The following is a 16,452-nucleotide window of genomic DNA, read 5'->3' as shown; positions in this document are numbered from 1 at the left end:
CGGCAGCCCACCAGGCTCCCCCATCCCTGGGATTCTCCAGGCAAGAACACTGGAGTGGGTTGCCATTTCCTTCTCCAATGCATGAAAGTGAAAAGTCAAAGTGAAGCGCTCAGTCGTGTCCAACTCCTAGCGACCCCATGGACTGCAGCCTACCAGGCTCCTCCGTCCATGGGATTCTCCAGGCAAGAGTACTGGAGTGGGGTGCCATTGCCAGCTTTTGCATTCTACCTCCCCTGAAAACGGAGAAGAAAAACACGTAGTGCAATTTCCAAATCTCCACGTTTGGAGAGCTTTAAGAGTTGCAACTGTGCAGATGAGGCAGCAGCTGTGCACGGTGGCGCCCAGAAAATTCTGTGTAATAAAAAGTCTGGGAGTTGGACAAGACAAAACATGGATTTTCAGTTTTAAGTGGGCGTGTCCACGTCACGAAGGGCGTGAAAGCCAAAGAGACTGGAGAATCTAAGGGAAGGAGAAGGAACATAGAGAACCATGGAATGTGGGTGCAGGGGATGGAAAAGGGATTCCAGGACACCAAAGAAGGAAAAAGAGCAGAGTACAGATCGGAGGTATCCGGCTGACACTCGCCCGGCGACCAGCCAAAACCGGGAGGCACGAGCGCGCACTACAACTACCATAAGGCCCCGCTTCCTGGAGCCCGAGTCGCGGCGCGCAGCGCACGCCGGGAGTCGGCCTAAGCCGCCAAGATGTCGCAGCCCAAGAGAAGAAAGCTTGAGTCGGGGGGCGGCGGCGAAGGAGGGGAGGGAACTGAAGAGGAAGATGGCGGAGAGCTGGAGGTGGCTGTGCCGCGACCCCGGAGGACTAGGCGGGAGCGGGACCAGCTGTACTACCAGTGCTACTCGGACGTGTCGGTCCACGAGGAGATGATTGCCGACCGCGTCCGCACCGATGCCTACCGCCTGGGCATCCTGCGGAACTGGGCAGCGCTGAGAGGCAAGACCGTGCTGGACGTGGGCGCGGGCACCGGCATCCTCAGCATCTTCTGTGCCCAGGCTGGAGCCCGGCGCGTGTACGCGGTGGAGGCCAGCGACATCTGGCAACAGGCCCGGGAAGTGGTGCGGCTCAACGGGCTGGAGGACCGGGTGCACGTCCTGCCGGGACCAGTGGAGACGGTGGAGCTGCCGGAGCAGGTGGACGCCATCGTGAGCGAGTGGATGGGCTGCGGGCTTCTGCACGAGTCCATGCTGAGCTCCGTGCTCCACGCGCGGACCAAGTGGCTGAAGGAAGGCGGTCTCCTCTTGCCGGCTTCCGCCGAGCTCTTCGTGGCGCCCATCAGCGACCAGATGCTGGAGTTGCGCTTAAGCTTCTGGAGCCAGATGAAGCAACTCTACGGCGTGGACATGAGCTGCCTGGAGAGCTTCGCCACGCGCTGCCTCATGGGCCACTCAGAGATCGTGGTGCAAGGCCTGTCCGGCGAGGATGTGCTGGCCCGGCCGCAGTGCTTTGCTCGGCTGGAGCTGGCCCGCGCCGGCCTGGAGCAGGAGCTGGAGGCCGGGGTGGGCGGGCGCTTCCGCTTCAGCTGCTACGGCTCGGCTCCTATGCACGGCTTTGCCATCTGGTTCCAGGTAACCTTCCCCGGAGGGGACTCGGAGAAACCCGTGGTGCTCTCCACCTCGCCTTTCCACCCCGTCACGCACTGGAAACAGGCGCTCCTCTACCTGAACGAGCCGGTGCAAGTGGAGCAAGACACCGATGTTTCCGGAGAGATCACGCTGCTGCCCTCCCAGGACCACCACCGTCACCTGCGCGTGCTGCTGCGCTACAAAGTGGGCGACCAGGAGGAAAAGACCAAAGACTTTGCCATGGAGGACTGAGCGTGGTCGTCTGTCCCAGCTACCTCCCAAGGCGGCGGGCTGGAGGAGTAAGGGAGATTCCACGTGCAAGTAGGGGGCTTTATCTTCCGTCTCCCTTTTCCCCCAGGGCTCCTGCGGAGGGAGAGTGACTTCAGTCTCCCTTCGAGGAGATTCTTCTGGCGATATTTATTAAAAAATGATTTCGATTCCCCTGCCACAACCGAAACAGCGTGTTTATTAAGGGCCCTTTAAACCTCAAAAGCACGTGGTACCAGGCACTCCCTTTTTCCATTTCGTTTCGTGCGAATGAAAGGGGGAAGAAAACAGCAGTTTGTGAAGGCTCCATTCACATCCCTGACACCTCACACCCTAAGTCTAAAGCCAGGGAAAGGGTAAAAGGGTTTATAGTTGGACTCCATGTGTTTCTGATAAGATGGGGTATCACTCCAGAGCCATATTCTCTCATATTCTGAATTTCCTCTCTTCCCAGGTGCCTCTAGACTACAGTATTTTGTCCTCATTTTTTTTTTTTAAATAAGTTTTACTGCCGGTAACGGGGGAGGTGAATGAGGATAAAGTTTAAATAACACCTACTACTTCTTTAGGATGCTAAAGTTAATGACACCTTACTCCATTAAATGAAATAAACTTCATATTGTACTACTACAGCATACCTAAAAAATCTGGAAGGTACGTTTGGGAGAAAAAGACCTGAAACACAGTAAAGTAGTATGGACTTTTTGTCTTTACTGTTAAGATTTAACCAAGAAAATTTCATGTAAGTTCCATAGTAAAAATTTTGTGTGCTTCTTTAAAACAGACTGATAGAGATGATTTCTTCTGAACTTGGTCCAAGGGCTTATTTGTCACCTTGGGTAAATTATTTAAGTAAGGAAAATATTTTCCCAGCTTGAGAATTAAAATCCCTCATTCAGAGGGATCATGTGATTTGGCCTACTAAGATCAAGTGAAAAATTTTTTGTTAGTGTTTTGTTTGTTTGTTTTCTTTTTATTTAGGTTAGCTAAATATGAAAGTTGTTAATTTAGGAAAATCATTTGTAATGTGAGTTATGTCATCAAATTTATTTACCCATGTTTTCCTCCTTGTCTCTGGCAAATAAAGCACTGGCATTCTCTATTTTTATAGATGAAGTAAGAAGTCTTGTGTAATGTTTGATTTATAACTTTTGCCTTTTTAATATTGTTCTTAAAAATGGTGTTATAACCCCTACAGAGCATAGCTTAGGGATAATCAACTATGCTTAATGTATGGTTTCTTTACACTAGTAGCTTTTGTATGCTAATAGAAAACAGGTGTGAAAATCTGGTCTTCTGAAGCACTCTAGCATAGTTCTGTTTATTGTAACGGTTTTTTCTTCTTTATTCATCACTTATTAAAATAGTTAAGTATAACTAATTTGCTAAAATTTGATATCAACTCATTAGATCTGCCATTAGTAAGGGAACTATATACATGTACAAAATCATCAACTTTACAAGATCCTTGACTTGCGATACATTGTTATCACAATGTGACAAATGTGACAACTTGTTACAGTTGTCACCATTGTTGGTATTAGGATAGTTAGCTTATGTAAATGGTATAGTCATAGCAATTTAGGCCTGGTTTAAACTAGAGTTACAAATTGGTTCCTTATGTTAGGGTTGACTGTATTTTACATTGAACATTAATTAGCATTTTGGTGTACAGTTTTGAGTGAATTTCTAATGTTTATGTTAACTTCCTACCACAATCTCTTTGTTGTATGAGTACTTGAAAGCATTCTTCCAAATTCCATTTTTTAGCATATGTCTTATACAAGTATTTATAGAGTTCTCATTACCAGTATAAGCACAGGAAGGGACACTAGTTAAAACTTTGGCTAACTATAGAAGTAAAGGTAAGTATTTTATAATTAGAATTAAAAATTCTTTTGTAACTGTTTCCCCCAAGTAAGATGGGTTATCATAAAAATAGAGCTATACAGTTAAAGCAGTTAGTTAAGAGGCAAGAGTGTAGTGAAAATTCATGGACCGGAGCCAGACATCTCATGCTGCAGTCTAGGCTTCACCGCTCTTAACTGTGTGACTGTGGGCAAAATACTTAACATCTGTTTTTTTCTCCACTGCTGTCATGCAAATGGGGCAACAGCCACACTTGTCCCATAGAAATGTGAAGATACAGTGAGTTAATACACGTAAGCACGTAGTACCTGGTACATAATAAGATCCTTGCTGTTGTAACTATAGAAAAGTAATATGCAAACCTGGAGCACTCAGACACACAGAAAATGTACCACAGAATAAATGAGTCAACGTTTTGATTTTTTTACAGGTGTTTGAAAGTATGAGCATGGCTGTATATGATAAGCAGTGTGACTCTGGACACCACATGATCCAAAGGAAGCCCAAACCCTGGAAGTGATGATACTTCAAGAAGGATGAAGGATGAGATCGTGAGATGCACCATCATTCAGGCACTGTCCAGACTCTGTACGAGCTGGTACAGAATCCTTAGGGTCATTTGGGCAACAGGAAGGAACTACCAACCCTAAGGAGAGAAAAACAAGATTAAGTTTTACCTGCTTCCCTCAAATAGCTTACATTTATTTAGCACTGTGAAACTTTCCAGCTATTTCCATTAACTCACTGGACCAATGGACATGTATTGAGTATTCAGTATATTAGTCATTGTGATAAGCACTTAGGATAGAAGCCAATAAAACATCGTTTCTATCTCTAGTAGGTATAATATGTTCACAGAATAAACCAGTAAGTAAAAAATAATGGGCCAAAGACTAGGATGGTATAGGTGTTACGGTGGGCAGGTAATTATCTTCACCTTACATACTAGGAAAAAAGTTAACACATTTTGAAGAATTTAGCCTAAGACTATACAGCTAATTCTTGACAACTGAACACAAGTTTTTCAATTCCTAACCCCCAAACAATCCCAAGTTTAAGGAAGTCCCACTGGAGCTCTTATCTCATGGGCCTCAAAGAGCCACCTTCACTATATAGGATCTTCAGCTTGATAGATCTAGACACTCAACAGAGGATTCCCTGATGCCATTTCCCTATGTGTGTCCATGTGTTCTCAGTCCTGTCTGACTCTCTGCAACCTCATGGACTGTAGCCTGCCAGGCTCCTCTGCCCATGAGATTCTCCAAGCAAGAATACTGGAGTGGGTTGCTGTTTCCTCCTCCAGAGGATCTTCCCCACCCAGAGATCGAACCCACGTCTCCTGCAATAGCAGGTGGATTCTTTACCTCTGAGCCACTTGGGAAGCTGCTTCCCATTCCGTAACAGAGCTAATCAAATGTGGTCCCCCCAGGAAGTTGAATCCTCAACACAGTAGCAGAGATAGACAACATTCTACTTGGTACTTGGTGCTGAAGAGCAGAGAGACCTCTGACCAGGTCATTCATTTAATAAACACCAACTATCTAACATTGAAGTTCTGTGACAAGCAGATCTTGGGTGCAGCAGGAAATAGAAATTGCCTTCATCAATAATCTCCAGTTATTCTGTAGCTTGGAAACATTTCATTCCAACTAAATCTTGCCCCTGCTGAAGGATGAGGCCAGCTCTCTTACCAATTTCATCCTTAAAATTTTTCCCAAGTGCAAAGATACTTCTTATCATCACATAGATTATTTGCTATACAGTGTTAATTCCAAAAATAAATCTGTGTCCTCTATATAACTGATTTGTTTCAGTTAATTGGCACAATATCTTGGGTGTATATACTTACACTGGCTACTGGAAAGCCGAGCCAAATGTATAGCTCACTTGTGATTTTTTTTTTTTTAACTTTGTATCTAGCTTCATTTCCATAACCTAGATTTTTTCCTTGATTCATTCCTCTCATAATAAATATTAATGTTTTGTTGGAATTTATGTATCTTTTTTCCTCCTTTAATACATTTTGGCATGAAAATATTTTCCTACATTTTGGAATACCTGCAGAAATTCTGAGGGTGGGAGATTGGAGAAAAGTCTAGAGGACTCTGAGATATGTCCCCTTTATTTTCTATGAATTGTGTCCAAAATTGTTCACATGGATGTATAGCTAACTGGATCTCATCTTTGTAGCCAATCTACAGCATTTTACATTTTGTAGAATCAAGATTTCTGAATGTGTGACAAACTCAGACATGTAGACAATCTTAAGGACACCTTGAATATTCTGCAGCTCTTTGTAAACTTAGAACAGGCCCTCAGTTCAGTCACTCAGTCATGTCTGACTCTTTGCAGTGTCATGGATTGCAGCACACTAGGCTTCCCTGTCCATCACTAACTCCCCAAGCTTGTTCAAACTCCTGTCCATTGAGTTGGTGATATCATCCAACCATCTCATCCTCTGTCATCCCCTTCTCATGCCCTCAATCTTTCCCAGCATCGGGGTGTTTTCCAATGAGTCAGTTCACATCAGGTGGCCAGAGTATTGGAATTTCAGCTTCAACATCAGTCCTTCCAAAGAATATTCAGGTCTGATTTCCTTTAGGATCGACTGGTTTGATCTCCCTGCAGTCCAAGGGACTCTATCAAGAGTCTTCTCCAATACCACAGTTCAAAAGCATCAATTCTTTGGCGCTCAGCTTTCTTTATAGTCCAACTCTCACATCCATACATGACTACTGGAAAAACCATAGCTTTGACAAGATGGACCTTTGTCAGCAAAGTAATGTTTCTGCTTTATAACATGCTGTCTAGGTTTGTCATGGCTTTTCTTCCAAGGGGCATTGTAGATTGTTGTTGTGTTAGTCACTCAGTCATTTCTGATTCCTTGCAACGCCGTGGACTGTAGCCCATCAGGCTCCTCTGTCTGTAAAATTCTCCAGGAAAGAATACAGGAGTAGCCATTGCTTTTTCCAGGGGATCTTCCCAACCCAGGAACTGAACCCAGGTCTCCTGCACTGCAGACAGATTTATTACCATCTGAGCCACCAGGGAAGCCCTATAGATTGCCAAACTCCTTCCAAAAGTGATTCAAAATAGTTTAAAGTGATGATAAGGAAGAAGGTGACATAATGAGACTATTTCTCAAATATCATGCATGCTTGTAGGAGAAGATTCAAAACAAAGAATCTGAACCTAACTAAACAGAATTTAAACAAAAATTAAGACATCACCAGTGACATTGGAACTGTGCTCCTTGGAGAGCTTTGATAATTAAATTCATCATATTGATAATAATAACTTTGGGGAAAGACGTGAGATTTCAGTTGGATAGCTTTTTAACTCTAAAAACAATCACTTAAAACAGAGATTTAAAATGCGTAGAGCTGGGGTGGGGGAGGAGGGCAGAATTACTCCTCTTTCTATAGGCTATCCCCTGCAGGGAAAGAACAGAAAGGAGAGTGGGATGGAAAGAAATTCTCCCCCCAAGTTTTAAAATGCTTTATAGGCATTCCTGCAATCACCTGAGATATGTATTTTTTTTTAAAACAAAAACTTCACGTTCTGAAATATTATGCACTAAAAATAACAAACTGAAGGAAAAATTAGGTTGGGTAGACCATCATAATATATGTAATTTTGTAACCAAGAGCACTAACACTAATTCTATTAAAAATATTAGCAGTTTAGAAAGATGTTAACCGTAATGAATGAACATTGCAGTAAATAAGATAGCTTGATGAAAGAGCATGAGGAATTTACAGAGACAAAGTGAAATGCACAGAGATAGGGAGAAGGCTTAGTAAACATTTCTAGAACATAGAGCATGTGACTGAACAGAGCCAAAAGCAATAATATTCGGTGGGGTACATTCCTCTCTGACTGGCTGCATGTAGTTGCATCTGTGTACTTTGTGTTAGGTGGTTGCTACCTGGTGGTAGTAAATATTAATGATGGGAGTGATCACAAATGAATCAATCAATTTCCACTTTATATTTTGACACTGATCTAGCTACCAACTTCATTCAAGTTCATTATGTTATAGAAACATGTACTGTAGCATAACATTTGATCCTTTGTTCAGTTTCCAGAAATTATAAAGTACTTCAAAATTCCATTGGATTTACAGATATTTTCAATGCAGTTTTTCTTAGAGGAAAATGGAACAAAGTGGGGGCCTTACAAGTGGATATAACCACCCTTTAGCATGAATCTATTTATTTTATTATTTTGGTCACCAGGAAAGATCAACTAGAAGGGGAAATAGAAAATTCTGGCCTGTTTAGAGTGGAGGGAAAAATACCTGAGTATTCAGGAGGTGATTAGATAGTGGGATTTGAGAACAATAGGTGTTTTTCCAGAGCCAAAGGTCAACATACAAATCATCCTGGGGTCAAAGAGACCTGAAAGTTAGTGAAAGAAGTGCATAGGTAAAGGTTAGACTCCTCACGCAGATACTTTGCCTGCATTACAGTATCCTGAAGCATCTCTGCAGTCATGGGCTCAGAACATAGCCAAGATTATTTTGATCAATTACAAATTATTGCTTGTTTTGATACTTGTCCCTAATCACTCTTTTCAGCTTAGATTCTAAACCTATTCAAAGACTCTTCTCAAATTTATGAACAAAACCTTCCAACCTCTATTATCTCAAGTGATGTGCATCTTAGTAATGGGTGGTATAGGCTGGGCTGATATTAGACCTTTTTGAAAAAAACACTTGGAGCTTTGCTGCTGGTAAAACTATTATATTTAAGAAAAAAGGGTAGAATTTTTATTTTAAATATTTTAGATTAACTGTGATCCTAGAGAAAGAACTAAGAATCTCAAATGGTAAAAAAAAAAAAAAAAAATTCACTGTATGCATTTATTGAAGCCAGACCTCCACCAGAAATTTCCCTAAAAATAACAAGCTCCTTATTTTAATGTGAACTCATTCTACCATTATTTAATCACCTGATGAATTATAAAAATAGGAAATATTTAAATGGTTAGGTATGTACAGTAAAAGAATTAAAAAGAGAGGATTTGGAAAATCCACAGATTAAATACATGGTCCCTGAATAATTGAGAATTTACTCTAGTCAAAATAATTAAGAGAAAACATAGAGAGAATGACAGCAATTACAACAAGGGGATTTTAGTATGAAATGAAATTGGAAATTACCAGGGAATGTTCAGTTTGTAATAAATAGAATTCATTATTAGCTAACTTTGCTTTAACCCCAACCAGGGGAATTTTATAGAGCCCAGACATTATTATAAAATAGATTCACAATAAATTAATTCCGTGGTATTGGGTCCAAGAAAAAATAGGCCTCAGAATGGTGTTCTGTGTAGATGGAAGATAGAACTGTTGAGTTACTCTAAGCAATAAGACAAGATTCTTAAAGTAAAACTAGACCAATAAAAGATATGGTCATTGCACCACTCCTATAATAATGATGTTATTTAAGACATTAAAATTATATATTATTCAGTGCTAAAATATGTGATATGGTTGTTAGGGAGATATAGTTTCATTTTTTGATTCATTATCTGATTTATTTTATACCAGATGATAATGTATTCATAGGGACATATAGTGAAAATAGCATATGCTGAAAACTTTATGCCAAATGACACTCTAATACACCAGCTACTACTTCTCAGCATGTAGAATGCTTTTATGAAATAATGGCATATTAATCATACTGTGCAAAGTCCCATTAAAATCAATGATGTATTGACTTTGTTTATTTCACATGAGTTACACGTAATAAAATAATGTTCTGTAAAGAGTGGCTTTCATCCCGAGGAAAACTTCATATCATTAATTTTCATGTAAAAGAAACTCCTTCTTTTGTCAGACATGCCACAGCATACATAGAGATAAATAGTCATGATACTTACATAAAGATTCTTTATTAATTTTTAATTCATTATTGAGTGCCTAACATGCACTAGATGCACTTTAAGTACATTATTTTATTTACTCCTTGAAATAGCTCTGTTAAGTGCTTCTATTATCAGTCCCATCTTACAGATGAGAAAACAAAGGCCTGGAGTTGGATGAATTGCCCAAGGCCATATGGAAACTACTGGCCAAGCTTGGGACTCATCACCTAAGCTCTGAGGACCACCTATACTGATACACATATAGCCTGTCCACAAAGCCTGAGTCCTGCTGAAGGTACCTTCAGTGGGCACTTAAAATAGACTGATTGTTATCTTAGACTGGGGTCTCCAAAAGCACACCGAGTCAAGGATATATGTAAACACGCTTATCAGGAAATAGTCCCAGAAAATGCTGGAAAGTATTCCCAGAAAATGCTAGAAGGGCAGCAGGACTAGGAAGGGAAGAGATCTGGGTAGAGTGCGATATTAAGCCAAGTCCCAAGAGTGAGAACTTTGCCCCAATCCTGCAGAGATGCTCTGGAGACAGCATGAATCACACATGTGAAAGTGAAAGTATTTGTTGTTCAGTCCTGTTTGACTCTTTGCAAGCCCATGGACTGTAGCCCAGCCTTTGTCCATGGAATCCTCCAAGCAAGAATACTGTAGTGGGTTGCCATTTCCTTCCCCAGGGGATCTTTCTGACCCAAGGATTGAACCCAGGTCTCCTTCATGGGAGGCAGATTCTTTACTGTCTTAGCCACCAGGGAAGATCACACATACTGCTCACTCTATAGGGACATGTGTGATCTGTGCTGTCTCTAGAGCATCTTTGCACCATTCAAATCTTCTTACCCATCAGACATTGACTAATGATTGCCTCTGTTGTTGAGTTGCTAAGTTGTGTCTAACTCTTTCACCCCCACGGACTACAGCACGCCAGGCTTCCCTCTCTTTCACTATTTCCCAGAGTTTTCTAAAACTCATGTCTATCGAGTTGCTGACACCATCCAACCATCTATCTCATCCTCTGCCAGCCCCTTCTCCTCCTGCCCTCAATCTTTCCCAGCATCGGTGTTTTTCTGTTGAGTCAGCTCTTCGAATCAGGTGGCCAAAGTATCGGAGCTTCAGCATCAGTCCTCCCATGAATATTCAAGGTTGATTTCCTTTAGGAAATGACTGCCCTTAGAGAGACATAAATTCTTAGGCATCTCCTAGCTCTCATGTGGGTGGGCATAACGGTATCCACAGTCTAAGGGCAGTTCCCCCAGCTAGGGGTTGCCAGTGCAGCAGATTGTGTCAAAGTTCTAGGGGAGCAGATGTACAAAAAGAAAGGGAAAAGATACAAAGTGACTTAAGTAGAATAAGTGGATTGTTGATAGGATATTGATACTCTCATAGATATATTTTCTAAGATTCCTTTACATTCTAAATAAATAGTTACACATTTGCTTTATGTCTATATTTATCATCAGATCTTTTAAAACTGCATGAATAAAATACAAAGATATTTAGAAGGAAAAAGTTGATATCCCATTCCCCACAGTTTAGAATATATCCTTCTACTACATAGACTCATGTACACATATTTATGTAGTTTTTTTACAAATATGTAGATAAAGTATTTATATTACTCTTAAAATTATATTTAGGTTAAAATGTATATCCTAAAATTTCTTGAAGCCAATACATGTATAAATAACTTACTAAGAGTAATATGAAAATATATGGTATAAATAATCCATAATTTATTCAACCTATTGAATTCTCTATTGATAAGTAGTAGTTGTTTACAATTCTTTGCTACTACAAATTATACTTACCCTTCTTTCTATTCTCTGCCTAGTTGATCTCATCCAGTGCATTACTTTAAGCAACATGTCATCTATATGCTGATGACTCCTCAATTTATACTGTTATCCCCTGACATCCTTACTGAGTTTGTACTCATATATACAACTGCCCAATTGTCATCTCCACTTGGACATAGCAGGGATAACCTAAGTGATCTATTTAATATATAGTATGTGTATATATATATATATTAATTACATATATAATTTTACCATATGTAAGCATTTTCTTACCTTATACTTATTTTTTTTCAGAACCAGTATGTGTTTATTGGACATATTTTTTAAATAACCAGAACCTCTCACTACTCTCTGTACAACTTTATCTTTAGCCAAGTTGATATGCTCCTTGAAAACATGACAACAGCTAAGTCATCACACCAGATCATGATCACCAGTGAGTGTTTATTGAATGCTTATTGTATGAGAGTACTATTTTTGATTGAGGTATATCAAGGAGCATAGGAAAAGGTCCCTAGCCTGAGGAGCTGTGTCTGAAGTGGAGAGAAAGCATCTCGACTTCCTAAAGACAACTAGTATGATAATGCAGCCTACTTCCAATAACAAATGAATTACACAGACAATTGCTGCTGTAGGAGTATGGTCACTGCATGATGGGAAAATCAGAGCTTCTCACCGAAAACAGGCATAGAATCAGAGGACTGGGAATCTTGCAGATTCACAATTATGTCAAGATCCTTCCTGCGGGACCTTCCACCCAGAGCGTTCTTTCATTAAATTGCTTGTTCCACTCTCTCTCTCAGTTCTCTGCACAAACGTGGCCTCTGAGAGGCTTTCCTTGGCTACTGTGAGGTTAAGAGTCCTCTTCTCTACCACAGATAACTCTTCCCCTTGTTACTGAAATTCAGTTTACTTGTGTATTGTCTTTCTCACAACATGAGATTCGTGAGCAATGTAATCTTGTCTCTCCTGTTCATCACTGTCTATCCGTTGCCTAAAACATTTTCTGGCACAAAGTAGGTATTCAATAAATATTTGTTGAGTAAATGGGCCTTGTAAACCAAACGGAACTTACAAAAAATGGCAGAGTAGTCATTCTAGGCAGGGACAATGGCATGAGAAACAAGTGCTCCTTAGAGAGCTATCTTCACTTATGATACATAAATGGCTTTCTACTCTCTACATGGAAACTTCAGTAATACATGAGATACCAGTAATATCACTGGTAGACAGTGAACATGATTGAGCTTGCCGCTGTTATAATAATTCGTAGTCAGTTTATAGCCATTGAGCCTTCTCCTAGGTCTGCCAATTTCCCATGACCTCACAGAATAAAAGCTGTCAAAGAGGAGTTGACTGGAGTCCCTAGAAAGAAAATTTTGCAAGGCATTAGACAAATAAAAATGTTGATGGGATTTTCAAAATGATCAGCTTGTTTTTTTAGAGTTTCCATGAACAATAGAGAGACTAAAATACAATAGAGAGACTAAAAACAATAGAGAGACAAAGGATGAAAACAAAACCAAGGTTTAGTTTGTTAAAGATGATAACAACTTTTGTTTTTTTCCTCAAAACTGTATTTTGATGACCAGTTTAGTCAGATTTCTCCCCAACTACTATTTGAGGAGTGTCTGCCAGTCTTCTCCTCCCCCACCAGACCTGAGTGGACAAGATCCTGCAAAACTGCCAGAAGGCCACTGAAGGAATTCCAAGCTTGAATGCTCTTCGTTCATTGTCATCATCAGTGCTGTTGAGTCTATGCCGTGAGATCATCCCTGATCTAGTCCATTTGCATTAACAGGAGACTGTGTTTCTTCCCTTGATGAAGAAAGCAAGCAGGATCTTCTCAGTTAGTGCTGTGAGTGGTTAAAGCTCACTGAAGACTTGACAGACTACAGTAAGAGTCAGCTACCACAGACTGAGGCTATATACCGGTACCTTTTGACAGGATTTTACTAAGAACCATTTTGGAAAAAAAAAGTTCATCTATCTTAATAGTATTTTTTACATTAAGAAAGCAATGCAAGCTGACTATGGCAAATTTCAAACTGCAGGAATCATAAGAGAAGAATAACATATGACCCATAGTTTCACCCCGTACAGTATTTTCCATTTCAACTTTTATGTATGCCTGTTTTTGAACTTTATAAGAATAACATCATGCTATCTAATACAACTCTTAATTTAGTTGTCACACCACCATGGTTTATCTTCCAAATACCACTATTAATACCTGAAATTATTTTATTGATTTCTTTACTGCTATATTGATTTTCTCCAAATAAAATCTACATTTTATAGACAACATTCTTTTCTCCCTTATGCACTCAAGAAATGAATGAATGAACAAATATCAAATTAATATCTTTATAAATATCACCTCAAATACTTGTATTTTCACATCTTTAAGACTGCACTCATGCTCGGTTACTCAGTCATATCCAACTCTTTGCATGCTGCACCTTGCCTAGGATGTAGTATTGGATTGTTTTTATTCTATAACACTGTTTCTTCCTGTTCCTCATAAGGGAAGAGTGTTTTTGTACTTTAAGGCAGAGTTCCTGGTGAACAAAGGCCTTAGATCAACTTGGCACCCCATATGTTAGAAAATTCTATTACTAAAAGGAAATCAAAATACTGTATCCCCAAAAGAAGACAGAATATTATTAATTGAACAATAACTTTGAGACTAAGTTCTATTTTGCAAAATAATAAAATATCTATGTATAAAATAAAATTGAACATGTTATTGTTCCTCAGAAAACCTTAACCAATTTACAGCAAGTTTTATTGGGAAGAATTTCATCCAAAACTGCAATGCATATGTCAAGTTTTGCTCTAATGTGTTAAAACTGCTTCAGTATAATGTTTGTGGTCCATCCACATCTAATCTATCCATATGAAATGTGACATTATTATAAAGTGTAATTATTTCCAGAAACCTTAAAATAAGAAGTGTTTCTAATTAAACATTTGTCTCACAATATATTAACTGTAGGTCACTTTATCTGAGAAAAATTAGGCAATATTTTAACTAGATCTTGACAAAAATGCATTAAATCTATTTTTTAAAATGTTTTATTACTTGCAAGTTTCAGCCTGATGTGATTTTAAAATAGCCAAGTTATAAACCCCTGAAAATTGGAGTTTATAATGGAAATACTGACAGACCCTTAACTTTTAGGATGAATGTGCAGCTGTAATAACATTTGCTGTTGCTGCTTCAGTCAGTGTAGCAACTTGACTGGGGTGCTAGATGTGGTTATTTCAAATATAAAACTGGCTGAACACTTGCTGAACTATTTTTCCATTTCTAAAATCTTAGAAAATTCATTTCTTGTTTTGAAAACCCCTTTTATCTCAAAAGTTATTATGTAAACAAGATGGAGGCCCCATTCTTCTACTTTCTATTTATACATTATCTCCTTGGTTAGCTCATCTTCTCCCTTGGCTGGTTATCACCAAGTTTTCCTGTATATGGCATCTCTACCCACCAGTTAGTTATTCAAGCCAGAAAATTAGAGGTCAGTTTTAACTCATATTATATCTTCACCTCATCTAACTGATCGCAAATACTGAGGGTTTTACTGCCAAAATGTGTTTTGAAACCATTTATTTTTAATCCCCAGTGCCATCACTTTAGTTAATGCCACTAAAACCTCAGGCCAAGCTGATTACAATAGCCTCCTAACTTGCATTTCAGGATAATCGATAGTTGGTGGAAGAAAGTTCTTAATATTTATAGAATTTCAGCAAATAAAGCAGTAGAAATGATAAAATTAGAAAATCACCATTGCCCAACCCACAATAAAATAACAGATCTCTGCAATGATTATCTATAGTTGCTAAAACAAGGAGGGAGTGGTTAACAGAATTTTATATTGAAGGAATGAGGCTGACATGATCAGAATCTATCAGTTTTACTAATCACTAAAAGTGGGAAAAACCAGTTGCTATGTGTCTTAAAACATGATAAAAGCAACACAAAATATACTTGCCTAAAATGTTGAATCTGAATCTAGTTAGTCCTCTAGATTTATGGAAAATACAGGCAATGAAGCAATAAGTTAACACTGTGAAGAAACAGTCAGCCAAATCCTGAATCTAAGAAGTCTACAGAAAAACAACAGCCCGATTTCTCCAACAAATTGACGTTGTATGTAAAGCACTGATGATGGGATGGAGGTGGGGTTGGGATTGTTATGAAATAAGAGTCTTAAAACACATAACAACTGAACACAATATGAATATTTAACTGGATCTGATTCAAACAAACCATTTTCAAGTCATATTTGAGGCAATGGGGAAATTCAAATATGAACTGTATCAAAAATATTAAGAACTTATTACTAACTCCCTAGGTATGAAAATGGTAATGAGGTTATTTCCAAGAAAAGTTCTTACCAGAGAGACATAATGAATATGGGTGAAATGACATGATATATGGGTTTTGTTTTCAAATACTCCAGAAAATGAAAGGAGAGGCAAAAGAAGAAAGAAGACTGGCATATTCTAATAAGGGTTTGAGCAGGATAATGAGTATATAGGTTTCATTATACTATTTCCTTTATTTTGTGTATATTTGAAATTTTCCCTGAAAGATCAGTTTTACAAAGTCATTTAGGTTCTATAGAAAAGAAAGGTAATGACTCAGCAAAGGTGATCATGATAAAATATACAGATTTGAGATATATTTAAATTAATAGGCATTGTTAATTAATTGAAGGAAGAGGTGAAAAATAAAGAGAAATCAATGGTGACTCCTTGGTTTTTGATTTGAGCAACTGGGTAAATAATGGTACCAGATCCCGTGAAGGAAGGCATGGCAACCCACTCCAGCATTCTTGCCTGGAGAATCCCCATGGACAGAGGAGCCTGGCAGGCTACAGTCCACAAGGTCACAGAGAGCCAGACAGCTGAGCGACGAAGCACAGCACAGCACACAGAGGAGCAAGTTTGGGGATGGATTAAAACCTAATTTAATTTCAGACAGTGAGACCTATAATAGTTTTCTACAGATGCTGTAACAAATTACCACATACTAATACTTA

General features: G+C 39.3%; 1 protein-coding gene across 1 annotated transcript; it reads left to right on the top strand.

The window, feature by feature from the left end:
- The first annotated feature begins 541 nt into the window (after nucleotides 1–541).
- On the top strand, nucleotides 542–5,707 carry PRMT6 (protein arginine methyltransferase 6). The gene is made up of 2 exons (XM_020897482.2): nucleotides 542–1,901; nucleotides 4,147–5,707. The coding sequence occupies exon 1, from the start codon at nucleotides 705–707 to the stop codon at nucleotides 1,830–1,832; it is 1,128 nt and encodes a 375-aa protein (XP_020753141.2). The 5' UTR covers nucleotides 542–704; the 3' UTR covers nucleotides 1,833–1,901; nucleotides 4,147–5,707.
- Nucleotides 5,708–16,452: the final 10,745 nt, after the last annotated feature.

Source organism: Odocoileus virginianus, chromosome 5, assembly GCF_023699985.2.
Source record: "Odocoileus virginianus isolate 20LAN1187 ecotype Illinois chromosome 5, Ovbor_1.2, whole genome shotgun sequence".
NCBI lineage: Eukaryota > Metazoa > Chordata > Mammalia > Artiodactyla > Cervidae > Odocoileus > Odocoileus virginianus.
Note: the sequence above shows the minus strand (reverse complement) of the source record. Positions and strands in the feature narration are given on the sequence as shown.

Coding starts and splice junctions, on each gene's coding strand:
- PRMT6 (XM_020897482.2), top strand. CDS start 705: ATGTCGCAGCCCAAGAGAAGAAAGCTTGAGTCGGGGGGCGGCGGCGAA.